The sequence below is a fragment of the Grus americana genome, chromosome 4 (genome assembly GCF_028858705.1).
Source record: "Grus americana isolate bGruAme1 chromosome 4, bGruAme1.mat, whole genome shotgun sequence".
Taxonomy (NCBI): domain Eukaryota; kingdom Metazoa; phylum Chordata; class Aves; order Gruiformes; family Gruidae; genus Grus; species Grus americana.
This window is the reverse complement of record NC_072855.1, coordinates 24,432,068-24,448,901: the sequence shown is the minus strand read 5'-3', so window position 1 is coordinate 24,448,901 and position 16,834 is coordinate 24,432,068. Positions and strand designations below refer to the sequence as shown.

Below are 16,834 nucleotides of genomic sequence, written 5' to 3'. Positions count from 1 at the left end.
AAGTAACACTGCACAGGCTGAACAACAAATGTTTTCATGGGAACGCAGGAATGATTTAGAGCTTCCTAGAGCAAACACAGTGCCTTAAGTTCTGCCCAAGCATTGCTTTGTCACTAGTGCTGGGCAAGTGGTCCTAAGGCTACAGAGAAGTTTGCTTGTCTTGGCTCTGTCTTTTTTACTTTTAGCCTTCCAGCCCAGGCAGCAACATCATGTGCTGGTGCTAGTGTTTGTTCTTCTCTTCAGACAAAGGGAGGTCATTGCAGGTTGACAGTGATTTTCCAAGTCATTATCTGCTGCCAGAGTTGCTGGTAAACTTCTAGATAAGCCCTCAAGAGAAACAATTCCCTTCTGTTGAGGTATGTTACATAAGGGATGAAAATAAAAGCTCAGTACACCAGAAAACCGTATTTTGTATTACATTGCCATCGTCTACCACTGCTTGCCAAGGGAGTAACAAATGTAAACCAGTGGGGTTTTTTGATGAATATGTAAGAATTTTACGTTAATTGTAAAAATAAATCTGTAAGATGTATCTGTGTTGTAGTAAAGAGATTTGCATATCTATGGATACACAGTTAGAAAGACCTGTTGAGAAATAGTTTTAATTGATATAACTGAAGTTCCGTATGTTACTTACTCCTTTGTCTTTTAATAGATTTCCCAAACTATGATACATGTTTTCAAAGTGGCCTCTCTGAAGATTCTTCACATTCCACCTTTCTTTGTGAATTCTTATACAAAGTTTCTTCTAATACTGCTAAGCTTCTTACAGAGAAGAAATTAAAAGAAGGTATTTCACTTTTACTTTATGCATTTCAGTAATACGTGAATATGTATGGTTTAGATGAATCTGGTTCTTTTTAACTTCTTGCATTACTTTTTAAAAGATAAAATGTCCTTGAGATGACATATCCTCTTTTGATTCGGTAGACATCTTTCACATAAAGAAAATACTGATTGTCTTGATCTCTAGTCAGTGGTTGACAGAGGAAGGAGACTGAACTACTGAAAAATTATTCAGTTAACAACCGTTATGGGTAAATAGAAAACACTTAGAAACACTTCTCTCTCTAATTATATTTTGATAGATGCTACTAACTGCCAAAAGTAGTTTCCATGTAAAATGATAATATTGCAGAAATCATTTAAAAGTATCACTGAACTTTTTAGTAAGAGTCCAAACGGCTAACACTAGGATATTTCTCAAGCTCACAAACTTGAAAAGTATTCTAAGTGGAAGTGAGCACTTCCAACAACTTTTCACCCCACATAGCTCAATTTGTTGTAAATGTGTGTATATATCACAGTAGATACACAGGGTCTTCTGTGTATGTCGGTCTTCTGTGATTTTTTTTTTTTTTGAGAGATGTTATCAGATAATTTTCTTAGGTTTTTTTTCCTTTTTCTCCCTAGTTATGTTCCTGTATTTTTCTTCCATTTAAATGAACAAATTATGTGCATTTTTCAAATCTGGACTGGTTTATATGGTTGAGTTTATTGCTTCTAAAATCTTGACATGGCATCCTGTGTAGATGTATACATATTTTTGTATGATTATGTCCATATTCTTGTGGTGTGTGCCTTTAAGATCCTTAGTGGAGATTAAAGCATGTTAAAGCACATAACTCCTTTTTAAATATGCTTTTGAAGAATCTATATGTTAGTGTGGGTCCAAATCCTTGAAATCATTGTGTGATCACAGGCATTTCACAGGAACTTTGCAGTTGTTAACAAAGACACCTGTTGTGGCAGAGGACCGCTGCCGGACAGGATTTCTTGAAGATTTTTGAGGATTGTTCGGAAACTGCACCTAGCTTGTTCAGGAAAGAAAGGAATAATTGCAAACCTCACTAGTACTTGCTGTAAGTGCAGACGTTGTCTTCTGTGCTGTGGGTATATATCTCTATATTAATTAAAAAAATTATTAAAAAAAAAAAAGACTCCACTAAGAGAAGTAGAGAGCAGATACAAGGCAATACTACCGGTCTTGTTTAACACAATGGTGTGTTAGAAGTGCAGTATATGTTTGTAAATACCTGTACAGGTTGAGTATTTAGCTATAAATGCTCACAGAATGTGTCTTCTGTAGTATTTTTTGGGGAGATGCGGTGGGAGCATCATTAGTAGGATGCCTTAAAATATTTATGAAGAAAGCCCTCAGACGAGAATCAACTGAATTTGGCTGTCTTGCATCATAAGTTTTTAGTGGATGGAAATGAAACTGCTTTGAAAGCTTGTAGTCTATTGCTTAGCATTGCACTTACTGCTTGGAGGAACATGCAGTAAATGGAAAGGAACCAGATTTCCCTCAGCTCAAGTTTTGGCCTCTGCAATTGTGATAGTGTCTTCTAGATGGTAGGTGTTCTGCAGTTTGGGTTTTTTTGAGATTTCTTTTTTGGGGCTGTGTGTTCGTTTTGGTTTTGCATTAATGTTGAATTACTCGTGTGTTAGTCAGGTCTGATGTTTCTGGGATGGGTGCTGTACAGATACATAGGAAGATAGGTTTCCCTGGCCATTTGCAGTTCAAGGCAACAAATGACAAGCGGGACAAGGGAGGAGGATGTAATAACAACATTGTTTCAACAACAACAAACCCTGCAATTTTGAATTAGAAACTACTCTTGCCTGAGGGCACTAATATATCTCAGCCATGTGTGAGAAGTATTATGACAAAAGTTTTTTGGTTTTTTTGCTATTTAAAACATAAAACACGTTTTGTTTTTTTTTCCCTTCTGTATTGGTTTTTTTGCCTACATCAAGAACTGTTTCTACCTTTATAAAATCTCATTAACATGAAGTAATATGGGATATGCATATTGCAGATTGTTGGGAATAGGTTGTAATTTTTTTTTCCTTCTTACTGTCTTTAGAAAATAATTTGATGGTTAGAGTACTAATGTGTGGGAGATATGCTTTCAGTTCCCTCCTCTGCCTTTAAAGATTCAAATAAGAAGTTCGCGTTACAGAAAAAGGTGACCTTGCTGTTTAATTCTAGAGAAAAGAACTAGTTTCTGTTGAAGCAGTTCTGACTTGGTACGAACTAAAAGAGTTCTCACTGGGCCAGAGAGGGAGCACCATTCTAGGGATTAACAGCACTTGTCTAAATTTTGGGCCCTGTCCCAAAGTACATTGGGCTTTTGATCTACTGATTTATTTATTTATTTTTTTAATGCTGTTTGTGGAAAGGGCTGCAGGCCAGAATCCTGTTAGGCTGTCTAACCGTTAAACTAGAGTTAAGTTCTTCCTTAGCTTTATGAGTCTCTGAGGCAGTTGTCAGCCTTGCCTTTAGTGCTAACGTCTGAAAATTCAGGCACCATGTTTGCTGTCATAGAAAACTCTTATCCCTTTGTGGGCTGAGCCCTAATGGTAAAAGGACACTCAAGAATTCCTTCAGTGCTGTGAATTGAACCCAGGTTTTATAACAACCAGGTGGAACACCTGGAAATACAGTCCAGTTTTTCATTATATGAGTTTTAGATAGTGCAGCAGAGAGTAAGCCAACATTGTATGTACTTCTCGTTATAGCAGCACCAGTGGTTTCAGCAGGGGTGCATAACTTTGGAGGAGGGTTGTAAGAGCTCTCAAACATTGGTGCTATTCCAATGCAGTGGATCAAAAAGTAAAGGTTAAAGGTTTAGTGGCTCAGGTTTGAATTTTTTTTTTTCCTTCTATTTTTAGCGTAAAAGGCTTTGTGGAGCCTTGTTAAAAACCTTACTGTTCCAAAATCATCCTTGAGCGTTGTAACAATTTAATGAATATTGAAGCAGTGAGCTATTTTGTAGAAAAGGCTTTGGGAGATGGCAGGGGGGAAAGCTGGGGGACAAAAACCCCCAAACAGTCAAAACCTCCAGGTTTGCTGCCCAGCTCCTGTAAACCTATACATTTTCAACCCCTTTATCTTAGGTTTATTTTAGTATTTAAAATGTGTATTTGGACAGAATATAGATAGAACTAGATAGCAAGTAGCATGATACAAATAAATACTACTAAAATAATACAGAGATATTTATAACGCATGCATAAAACATATATGATGGGGTTACAGCGTTGGTGGGTAAGGGAAGGGCAACTGACGTCATCTACCTGGACTTGTGCAAGGCATTTGACGCTGTCCCGCATGACATCCTTGTCTCTAAATTGGAGAGACATGGATTTGACGGATGGACCACGCAGTGGATAAGGAATTGGCTGGATGGTTGCACTCAAAGAGTGGTGGTCAACGGCTCAATGTCCAAGTGGAGAACGGTGATGAGTGGTGTTCCTCAGGGGTCGGTACTGGGACCGGCACTGTTCAACATGTTTCTCGGCGACATGGACAGTGGGATTGAGTGCACCCTCAGCAAGTTTGCCAATGACACCAAGCTGTGTGGTGGGGTCGACACACTGGAGGGAAGGGATGCCATCCAGAGGGACCTTGACAGGCTGGAGAGGTGGGCCCATGCGAACCGCATGAAGTTCAACAAGGCCAAGTGCAAGGTCCTGCATGTGGGTCAGCGCAATCCCAAGCACGACTATAGGCTGGGCAAGGAATGGATTGAAAGCAGCCCCGAGGAGAAGGACTTGGGGGTATTGATTCATGAGAAGGCTCAACATGAGCCAGCAGTGTGTGCTTGCAGCCCAGAAAGCCAACCATGTCCTGGGCTGCATCAAAAGAGGCGTGACCAGCAGGTCGAGGGAGGTGATCCTGCCCCTCTACTCTGCTCTTGTGAGACCCCACCTGGAGTACTGCGTCCAGCTCTGGGGGCCCCAGTAGAGGAGAGACATGGAGCTGTTGGAGGGAGTCCAGAGGAGGGCCACGAAGCTGATTGGAGGGCTGGAGCATGTCTCCTGTGAGGACAGGCTGAGAGAGTTGGGGTTGTTCAGCCTGGAGAAAAAGTGGCTCCGGGGAGATCTAATTGCAGCTTACCAGTACCTGAAGGGGCCTACAGGAAAGATGGAGAGGGACTGTTTATGAGGGAGTGTAGTGACAGGACAAGGGGTAATGGGTTTAAGCTGAAGGAGGGTCGATTTAGATTAGATGTTAGAAAGAAATTCTTTACTGTGAGAGTGGTGAGGCACTGGAACAGGTTGCCCAGAGAGGTTGTGGAGGCCCCATCCCTGGAAGTGTTTAAGACCAGGTTGGATGGGGCTTTGGGAAACGTGGTCTAGTGGAGGGTGTCCCTGCCCATGGCAGGAGGGTTGGAACTAGATGATCTTTGAGGTCCCTTCCAACCCAAACCATTCTAGGATTCTATGATACAGCAAATAACAGAAAAACTAATTAGATGAAATATAAGATAACATACTAAGTATGTATTGGCTAACTACAACTGCAGTTTGTTTTTTTGTTTGATTTTTGGATTTTGTTATGTGTTTGTTTTTGTTTTTTTTATTCCAGAGCTGTTTTACCAAATTCTCACAAATATTTTGCCAGAATATTTGCAGCTGTTTAGGAATTTTAAGACTGTAAACAGAATATTTTCTATTAGGCCCTGCTGCTCTGCAGTGGTGGGAATAGATGCACCTCAAATTATATTCCAAGAACTAGATGTAAGATAGAACCAATGCATGAATATTTTGTGTAGCAAATTGTCATTAATATGCTATGTCATGTGCTGTATTCATATTTTAGGTTCATAACAGGGAGTAGACATTTGATCTTAGTTAAATATGCCAGATAATACTTCTAAGTTGCTCTTCAGATTTTTTTTTTTTCCTCCACCTTGTTGTTTGGCTTGGTGGGGTTTTTTTGGTTAAAAAGTACAGATGGCAATTACTAGATACTGCAATATATCTAATTCAAAGTTATTTGAAGATAGAATTCTGAACTAGGTAATTAAACTATGCTCTGTAAATTGTTACACATTGAAAGCACTCTACAAACATTAGTATTCTGTAAACTACAGTGTTGCTAAATGAGTTTACCCTTGCCAGGTATATATGTGAATAGCAACAAGAGAGATCTCCAGCTCATTCTAATGTGAACATGCCATCCTGAAATGGCTATAGCTACCGCCTGTCTGCGATGTATCCATTTATCTCCGCCAGCATACAGGAATAAATTCTGTACAATTTCATTACTATCTGACACTTGAGCCTGCAGTAGGAGTACTGAGAAAGTGGTGTTCTATTAGTTTTTCTGTTCTTCAGCTTGTCATCCTCCACTATTTTGGTAGCGCTTTTTTTTTTTTTTTTTAGATTTAATCATGTTAAATAACAAAACTTCTGATCGTGTTTTCCTTGTGTTTTCTAGTAATGTGCAATGGATACAAGTTCTGGCATGTATGACATTGTTTTTTCTAGATTATTTGAAAGGCTGAAATTGTTTTCTTTGATCTTGCAACAGTGAGTGGACACCCAAGCATTACCAAACAATGGAAGACAGATTGACTTGGTTTTGGCCTCTAGTTCCAGTAACATGAAAGAAAGAGTAGCCCTTTTTTGCTACCTTATACCATGATTGTCACTCATTTTGCTATCGCTTCTTGTCAGAAGATATTGTTCTTGTAGCTTTCAGTGTTTCTAACTTTGCAGTGTGTTTTCTTTTTGCTTCCTTAACTCTCTTCCCCCATCAAGTTGCACAGCAAGTGAAGTACAAGCCCAATACAATGGTAAAGTTAACCTATGAAGTGATTTAATATACTCATAAAGTAAAAATAAGTGTGTTATATTCGAGATACGCTTTTCTTAAATTACCATGTGCTAGAGTTTCTGTAGTTTAAGTGGTATCAACACAGACATTGAATTCCTGGCTCACTGAAGTCAATGAGACTGAGATTTCATCATAAATGTATTACTGTTACAACAGGGCTATGCATCCTGTGAGGCAACTTCTATAGCAAGAGGTAATTTTTATTATTATGCCAACTGACTTTTCTGTTATTTCTTTAATTACAGATTGCAACAAAAGATGGTGCACTTTGGAAAGTGGCTTTCTGAGCTACTATGAAAATGATAAAACTACCACTCCTAATGGTATGATTGACATCAGTGAAGTTATCTGTCTTGCAGTGCACAAGTCAGACTTCTTTTCAAATCGAGGGTAGGTTCCCAAATTAATATTTCAATAAACAAAGTCAGGTGTTTCAGAGATTTTTATTCTGAGTTTTCAGAGCTGTTAATTTGTTCCAGAATTTTGAACATTCAATTTAAGAAAAAAGATGAATTGGTTTATGTTGACTTCAAGAAATGTGCTAAATGGGGATTTATTTGGTTTTTTATAGTGATACAATGAAAATGTTAGGGTACTTTAAAAGGGCAGCAAAAATTAGATACATCTGTTTCTTATTAAAACTGTAATGCATATTCTCAGTGCTTAAAAGGTTACATGATGATAAATTGAACAATTAATACTCATTTTTCTTTCTGGGATTGACCTCTGCCTCGAGCCAAAACTCTGGCTTTGTTTCTTCCTGACTGTGCAGCAGATAAGAGTTCTCCACAATGCTTTTGGTTTTGGTCACAGATCCATCGGTCTTTGAAATCCATTTTTTGTTCTGCAGCTGAGGACAACAGTGTAACTGTTGAACATTGTGTTAGGTTGAAGATTTTTTTTTTTGGTGTATGTGGTCTTATTTTTCTTTTCTAACTCTTTCACATCCCATTTATACATTAAAAACATCACATGCAGATTTACCTAGATCTTAGTTGCATCCCAGTGATATTTGATTTCTGCAGGGCAACATTTTTGTTTATACTTTGGATCTGTCTAACAAACTCCATAACACTTCCTTTTAAATTTTTTTTTATTGTGTCTGTGTATGTAAAATAACATCTTTCTACAGTATAATACTTTAATGCTTGCAGTTACAAGGCAAAAGTGTTTGCAAATTAAGCACAGTCTATACAGTAAGCTTCTGGAAAAGATAACAGAGAGAAAGGTCTTTAGGTACTACAGAGATAAAGGGCATTCAGAGGGGAGAAATCCTGAAGCATGGTGATGCCTCAACATGCTATAAAATATAGTGGAGATGGCCATCACTATTCTGCAGTAGCATAGCTTTGTGGTATCCAGAAAAGAGAAAAAATATTACTTTCTTTGTCTATCATTGACTGTAACCTATTGCTTGCTACATCTCCAAATAGTTCCACTTCAGGATAATACCTGAATTAAAAACGTGTTGGTTGAATACTTCACTTCTAGGCAATGACAGACTTCCTGCTGTGCTTTACCTGCAGTTGGGTAGTTTTATGAGAAACTTCCCTAAATTTGATATTTCTTGTAGTGAAACAGTAGATCCTTAAAATGTCTATTCTATTAGTCAGAATTAAGTATTTAAATATAATTTTCGAAGTGGCTGTTGAAAATGAGACAGCTGACTCATATTCAGTTGTCCAGATTTAGACAAATCTCAGTCTTCAGCATTGAAAGGAAAAAGTATACTCCATCTATTTGGATTCTAGGGAGAGGTCACAGACCAAATCATACTATAAATTGGTGTATCATCATTTATAAGACTGACCCTAAGTCCAACAGGATGCTTTCGAAATTCCACCCCAGTTTCAACTGATTTACTTTTTCTTCTTTTGCTACCCTTGTTATTTGTCAGTTAAAAATGGATAAACAAGGTCTGTTTAAATATGACAGACTTTTTTAAAAGAAAAACAAAAATCCCCCCCCCCCAAAAAAAAATTAAGAACTTCTTGAGTTACAGCAACTTCAAAGGGTGTCCGTAAACAGGGTGGAACCAAACTCCTCTTGGTGGTGGCAGGTGATACAAGGAGTGGCAGTGACCAAACATTTCACCCTGGGAGGTTCAGACTGGATGACAGGAAAAGCCTCTTCGTTGAAAGGGTGGTGGAGAACAGGAACAGGTTCCTGAGAGAAACAGTTGTCTCCATCCTTGAAGGTTTTCAAGGCTTTTCATTGCTGTTCTCATCTACGGTTAAGTGATAGTCCAGCTCTGAGCAGGACATCAGACCAGGTGGCATCTAAACGTCCCTTATGAAACAACATATTTATGATTCTGTGGTAACTTGTTTGCAACTTCCCGTTCGATGAGTTGGTCTGCTTATATTAAACCTAAACAAAATGTTTTGAATGTATCACAAAAATATACTTGCTGAAATCACATGAACTTGCAAAAGCAAAAAATTTCCTGTGAATTTTAATGATTGTATATAAACATTTTTATTACTTTCAGAATTGCTGAAAAAACTATTTTTCAGTAGTCTCTAAACATGTATTATTGACCTGAAAAGCACTTTGATAGTGTTGTGTTATAAAATACTTTTTTATTAGTCAGCTTGTACTTGTAAGATGGGAGGAGAAATGCAGGTTGATTCCATTCCATAAGTATGAAATAATGAAAAAATAGAGAAATGGGACTTGGGTCTACTGTTATGAAGACTAAATACAGCTGCCTTTTTCCTCTTGCTTGCTTTAGGGACATCTTTACCTTTGAAATCTACTTAATGTCAGAACGTGTTTTTCTATTTGGAGCTGAAACTGCATATTCACAAAGAAAATGGACTTTGGCAATAGCTAAGGTAATACTGATAATTATCTTTTCTAGTTAGGCCAGGAGCCTTTGCACAAACAATAAAGTGTCATTGTTAGCTTAAAATCCTCTGAGAAGCCATTCTTGATGAATACTGATCTATCTCGTGTGTAAAGGTTTCTTGTACAGCAGGTAAAAATAACTTCTGTGATTTAATGTTTGAAACAAGATAATAAGATGGAAAAGGAATTGAAGCAACATTTTAATGCCAACCTTAAGAATATATTAAAGGTGCTGTGGTATAAAGACATATACTATATGAATTTAGTTCAGCTAAGTTGTTTATGGTTGCAATTCTTTTATTTGCTGAAACAGAATTCATAAAGCAGTACTGTATTTTATATAGTGCCAATTGCTAGTAGTCCCATCACTAATTAAATCAATCGTAGTTTAAGAAGCAAAAATGTTTGAATCATAGAGTGTGAATGGAAAAAATGTTATATTTGATTTTATAATTTAAATTCAGTGTATATATGGTTTTATGAACCATAAATCTGAAAGTCTTATTTTTTACTTTGGCTTTCATCCTTGAATCTTATAGATTTGCAATATCTTGATTTGTTTTTTTTTAGGGGAAGAGGGTTTTTTTTCTTCATCTGACTCACCCCATTTTCTTTGGTAGCATTTTGTTTCCCCTGTGGCTGAATGCTTATTAGAGAGAGACTGTGACCTGATTGGCCAGCTGTACTACAAAGATTGCCATAACCTGGATCAGTGGAGAAAAGGCTGGTTTGCTATAGAGAAGTCGAGCCTTTATTTTTGTCTTGAAATGGAGAATGCAGAAGAAGATTCCATATATCTGAGGAGATTGCAAGAACTAAGTAAGAATTTTACCTAACATCTAGAATTCAGGAAATACTCTATGGAATTAATTCACTATTAAGGACATTTCTATTACATTTTGAAGTCATAAACATTAGGGAGCTCAGTAACTACTCCTTTGCATGAGCCAGATGCTCTTCAAACTCTCATCTAAATATGGAGTTGGTAAAGTTCTGTCTTGGGATTCTTTTCCCTACTTAGTGGCACACGCTAGAGAGATTTTTCACAGCTTCATAATGAATGGAGACAATTTTTGTTCCAGTTGCAGCAGTATCTTTCTTACAAGAGTACAGAATTGAATAATAATAAATGGCCTTTTGGGATTATTGTCTCATATTTTTGACAGGGCAGAAATACTCACTGTAGAACGTGTTCTTGAGATGATTGACAGGCCTGGTTTTAAAATACTCAAATGTACTGGAAAAATTATAATTCTCTTGCAAAACTATTTCACAGACTAATAGACTTTTCTTTTTTTCTGATACTAAAAATATTCTTTGCTCAATATCATGACATGGAAAGATAAGAATATTTATACAAATGGTCTTCTATGACCAATTTTATGTCGTTGTCTGTAATTATGCTCTGAATGCTCTTTAAGCATATCTGCCCTACTTGTTTTTATATTGAACAAGGCAATATGGTATGTAGGAAAGTAAAAATAATTTGAGATTTTATATTAATGTAACATAGAGAAGATAATTTAGCACTTTATTGATGATCCTCCTTGTAAATGCTGTCAGATTGTGGACTGTTTTGCAGGAACTTGCCTAAATGCCATTGGGCTTTCTACTCTTTATTTACTGCCACCTTAGATTTTCTGTGAATAATACCGTGAAGGTGGTTTTTAATCAGGAATATTTTTATGCCTCTAGCCATGTATTAACTTGGCTACTTTTTAATCTTGATTCAGAATTAAGAGGTTAGGCAGTAGGAGAACTGTTTCTGCTATTAGTTTTGATAATGCAACTGTAATTGCTCCTACCATACTCATGTAGGCATCCAAAATCTGTGTATATCTCAAGTATAGAAATGAAACACACATTTAGCTTTCGGTTGAAAACTGTTTTTGCTTGGGGTTTGACTTTTAAATATTAGTTGTATAACAGAGTTGTATTTCTTGGAACTATTGTATATCCATACTTCTGTCTTTTCTTTGATTTCTGTTTTCCCCAGAATAAATCTACTCCACTATTAAGACTGAATTGTGTAACTGAAGCTTGCCAAATAGTGAATCATCAGCGGTAGTGTAGTCACTTACCTTCTTCATGTTTGACTCAGTAAATCTAAATGAGGCCAGGAGTATGTGTGAAACAAAACCATCATGTAACATGTATCAGAATATGTTTATTGAGCTCCATTGATATTCAGGACTTTACTGTCTCTAGGAATTAGTTGAGATAAGATGTGGATTATGTAGAAGACCTAAACTTTGAAAGAATTAACTTTTCAGAATTTTGAATTAATAAACAGGTTACATTTAATTTACTGGTTTTAGTATGGTTTTATTATATTTTGTATTTTTTATATTATATTATTTATAGCACTGTTATCGGAAACTATCCAGATGTATTTCCTGTATGCAGGTGTTTTGAGGGTGCTTTTTTTAGCAGGAGTAGCATAAGGTAACATAAAGAAGGGTGGCAGTGATCTTCACAGTGTAACTCACATGATGTTATTGCAAATACCTGCAGCCATTAGGCTGCAAGTAAATTAATAGATTAAAAAATCCAGTTTACTTGTGAATCGTCTTCTAAAACTTGTATTTACAAATTTAATTTTAATATAATAAAACACTGTAGCATGTTTACCCATTAAAAAGTACCTGTTTAACCTTTCTTTATAATTTTCTGAATTATTTTGTCTTGCAAATATGAGTGTATTGTGATACTTTGTGGAGTTTTATTTCTATTAGCAGCAGCATTCTTTGAAATGATCAAGAATTCCATGCTCCTTTTGTTGCTGAGGACCACTTTGAAAAAAATGTGTCTATATGTGCATGCATGTATGTGTTTGTCTATACATATGTGTTTGTGTAGATCATATGAATGTGTATATGTTTTGTTTTCAGCAATCAGTAGTGTGATGCAAAATGGAGAGAAAATAGATGTTCTGCTGCTCGTTGAAAAAGGAAGGTAAGGTTCCCATCTGAATAAAGTTTTGATCTGCTTTTATATTGATGTCTTAGAATTCTTGCTGATCAGTCATGGAGCTTTTTCACTGGCGATTGCTAGAGAGAGAGAGAGAGCAAATTTGCAAACTTTTTAAAAGAGGGAAAGTCTTTGTGTATTAATTACATTTTATGTCTGTGTCAGGAAATGCTAACAAGTACTGCTTAATTAAAAGCAGTTTTCCCACTGAGAAAATTATTCCCAGTCAGATTAGTCTGCCAATAACGGCTTCTTCAAAAGAACCTAACTTCTTTTACCCTGTAAAGAAAGAGTACATCTTTGGAGCATTTACCATTTCTCAGTTGTTTTTTTTTTTTTATCACTCTTATGTCTCAGTATTCTGTGTCTCAATTTGTGTAGGTCAGGATTGAGAGGTATGTATGCGTCCCCTGGTTAGTCTTACTGTAATGTCTGATCTCAGTTAACAACTACTAGCTAGGGAAACAAACATACTTTTGAAGGAAACATGATCCTTATCTGTTTCCAAGTAGGTAATATTCTGCTGAGATGACTCTGTCAAATCTAGTGATATGGGAGGTTGAAACTTGAAGTGAGTTGAGGCATTTCTGCATCATATATGGGTACAAATTTGAAGAGGAAAGTAAAATTACTGAAAATAATTCTTATTTTGTAATAGGTTGGGATTTTTTTATTTCAATGATAGGTTATTGGAAAACATCTGTGTAAGAAGTGGTGCAATGTTTACACAGTCTTCTGAACACACAGTAATAGGTTAATAAAGGAAGATTGTTTTTCTCTTTGGGGGAACAAAACAAAAAAAGCAAACCACATGTACTTTTGTCACCTATTCAGAGTTGGAGAAACTCATTGTAGCTTGTGTGTTCTGAATTTTAACTCCTCCTAAGATACTGTTTAAGTTCCAGAATTCAGTAAGGTGATGCAGATCAGAAACAAACACTTTTTCCTGTTGCTTTTTTTGGTTTTTTGGTTTTTTGGTTTTTTTTTTGAAGAAGCATATTGAAAGATTCAGCATTAAGTAATCTGCATAGACCAACCAGGGAACAAGAGGTATCCTGTTCAAGGTGCAGTCCAGTAGATGAATACAAAGTGTGCATCTAATTTCATGGATATCAGTGCTGAGCAAAACTTCTAGCTCCAAGTCAGCTTTTATTATTTCTTTCATTACAATATTTCTGTCAAGTGAGGGTAGGTTTTCCCTGAACTGCTTTAATAGTTTATTGGAAATTCTGAACTGTTTGAAAATAATTTCAACAGGGGCACTGGCTGATTTATGGTGGCCATGAGTATGTTTAATTTTTCTTCACTGAAGTCTGCCATAAAGAGTTTAAATGCATAGCGTTCACATTATCTTAACCACTAAAAGCCATATGGGTAGATAAGCTTTGGCATAGTGATTCTTGCTTAGGATGTTACTCTGACAGTATCCAGGTGTTCAGCACAGTTGCATGATATTACACCTTGCAGTGAGAAGAAATTTGATGTGTGTGTGTGGGGAAAATGATTAAATATAAAAACACTTTTATCTTTAGACTCAGTTATTGTAAATGGACACAAAACCAGCAATCCTCCTTCTGCCCTTCTATGATATGTCATAATTTCTATGTTTTTCCTATTTTGTATGTTATTTTATAGCAGTGCTTGTCTAATGCCAGCTTTGGCATAGATTGATCACTGGGAAGAGACCCTATATACTGATCTATTGACAACTTTCATGTTAATTTGTTAGTCTCTTAAGTGCAGCATAAATGATAAAATCCTAAAAACCAGTATTGCCAAGACTGAAACAAAACAACTACGGTTTTTCCAGAATTAAGAAAAGTTTTTGGGGGGGGAACCCAAACCAAACAAGCACAACAAAAACAAAACCCCAGTCTTTTTGGCATAAAGAAATAAATGTGGTGGTTTTTGTATAACATCTTGCTAAATTTTATTAGAAGAAACTGTGAAAATACCTTGAATATTTTCCTACAGAAGTTCATATTGTTCTTCTGTTGGTTTTGTTACTGACTTCAAGCTAACTTCCCATTACTTACAAATACTTAGGCCTTTTTTTTTTTCCCCAAGTCTCAGTCACTGAGTTGATTAATTAGGGAAACCCCATACATTACATGTATCATATACCTTTTTCTTTGACTTTTTTTTCCCATTGGCTGCTGTAGGTAAAAGAATGACTTAAGTTGTTATAAATGGACTTCTCAAGAGTGATTGCATATGCAAATAGTTTCAGAACTATAAAAACTTCAAGTCTTACTGCTGAAATAATTATAATGTAATAAATCTATGAATTCTGGACTTTAACATACACATAAATTTACTAAGTATTTTTTAAAAGTCATGGGGTACATAAATTTAATCTTCATCTGATCCATAACTGCTCAGTGGAAGAGTTTACAATTGATTTTGGGCTGCAAGGTGCATAATGCTTTCCAGCTTGTATAAAATACAAGAATTCAGAGAGAATACTACCAAAAGGCATGTGAGATTTCTTCTGAAGTGTCTTAGGCATGAATACACTCCACTCCCGCCCTCCTTTTTTTTTTCCCCCTCTTCCTCTACCCTGTTTTCTACTTAGCATGTTGCTGATCATTTATTCTCTAACATGTTCAGCAAAAGAAAACCAGCAGCTCAGAAATAAGATGTGATGATCGTACTATACGTTGCAGAGTAATAGCATATCATGAGAGGCTGAACCAGGCTAAAACATTTTCAAAGCAACAAGACTGTTTCTCTTTTGAAGATTGTTGGGGGTTTTTTTGAAACTCAGTGGACTTACTAAATTTTAACAATAATCCTAGACTTTTTCTAAATTTAGATCATTTTTTTTCAGATTCCAAAGGTGTTTTATGTTTGTCTTTGGGTATCTTTGCTAAGTAAATTGGAGAGGAACACACTCCCTTTTGTAACACCTATTGAAATTTTATTGCACTCTGATCTCTGTTGGAACATTTTGTCCAACTTGCTAGAACTATCTCCAACCCAGCTGGAAAATCCTGACTTCTCCTAACACTATTTTCTTATGCAATTCTCTTCCTTTTATGTTGTTCTTTCATAGTTAAAACACTTCCTAACTTCTTGCTTGCTGTGTCTGACACTTCCCTCTGTCACACAAGGATGTCCTCTGCTTTGCTCCATAGTCGGTTGGGTTTTTTCCCACTCTCTCCTGTCTATTTGTAAAATTCATGAAGTGACTGGTCGTAATCTCTTGTTGCCATCTGAACAGAAGTTGCATAGTAGGTAGGTGAAGAATCTACTCCTGTGTAGCGCGGCAGAGGTCAACAGAGAGATCTGTGCACTGAAGAGAGGAAGAGTGTCTGAAAACAACTGTATACAGTAATGTTTTAAATATATCTTCTATATGTAAAAAATAATGGAAATTCTCTAATGTCATAGTTTAAGGAAAAACAGTTATGCAGACAATTCAATTTCAAATGTTTCTTCTTTTTTTCTGTAATCATTTAAGCTCTCTCTTAGGTGTCAGTGCATGTTTTCAGACCATAATGTAATCCAGATGGTGCTTTTTTTTGTGTTACACATCTCTTGTAGTTGGCTCTTTCTTATTATAGATAATAAACCTTCCCTACATACTGGCACAATTTCTTTATGCTGATGGTTCATTAATTACAATGCTTTCTTCTTAACCCTTTGATGAAAGCAGTAAGATTTCTTGTAAAATGCAGTTATGAGCACAAAATTCTAGAATCCAGAAATAGTCTAAACATAAGACTCAGATGAGTGACAGGAGTTCTGCTTCCAGTGTGATATGCTGGATGTAAGACCCTTAATATCCTTTGAAGAAATATTGCTGACCTTTGCTATGTATCTGTAATTATTAGCAGAATTTCCTTGCTTTACTTGCAATTTGATTATTCTGATATAATTTCATACCAATGCTATGTTCCTAGTACCTTTTCGTATACATAGATTAGTGGAATCACTTGAAAATTGCCGGAGGGCACTGAGTTATGCTGATGTCTGTTTCTGACCCTTCCTCCCCACAACCCTTACCCAAAATCACTTAGTATCACTGCTTTCCCAGTGCAGAGTTGTGCAACAAAGCACACAGACATTGCTAAAGTTAGTGGACTTTGCAAGATGGGTTAAAGATGAACCTTTGCGCTGTTGTGGATGAAGTGTGCTCACGTATGTTGCTTGTCAGACTATGGGTGCAGAAGGATATGATGGTAGTCCACAATAAAGTTGAAAAGCTAACAGTAGCTTCCTTGATGTTGAGACTAGGTGATCTTGGACTGCTGCAGTCATTTGTGCCAATTCAGTTGCCTCAGTTCCCTGAGGCAGAGCTCTACATTGGCAGGCCTTCTTGTTTGTTTGAGTACTTAAATTATTAATTTCTTGGGTATGGACTGTATGTGCTCCACACTT

At 36.4% G+C, this 16,834-nt stretch overlaps 1 protein-coding gene across 4 annotated transcripts in view; it reads left to right on the top strand.

The window, feature by feature from the left end:
- The window catches only part of ARAP2 (ArfGAP with RhoGAP domain, ankyrin repeat and PH domain 2), a 136,546-nt gene that overhangs the window by 65,602 nt on the left and 54,110 nt on the right, over nt 1-16,834 (top strand). For all 4 annotated transcript variants that reach the window (XR_008576948.1, XM_054824559.1, XM_054824558.1 and 1 more), the window contains exons 15-19: nt 656-790; nt 6,877-7,021; nt 9,366-9,468; nt 10,102-10,300; nt 12,373-12,436. Coding sequence is in view for 3 of the 4 variants with exons in the window: in XM_054824559.1 (XP_054680534.1) it covers nt 656-790; nt 6,877-7,021; nt 9,366-9,468; nt 10,102-10,300; nt 12,373-12,436 (646 nt within the window). In the remaining variant the exon portion in view is untranslated. The remainder of the gene's footprint in view (nt 1-655; nt 791-6,876; nt 7,022-9,365; nt 9,469-10,101; nt 10,301-12,372; nt 12,437-16,834) is intronic.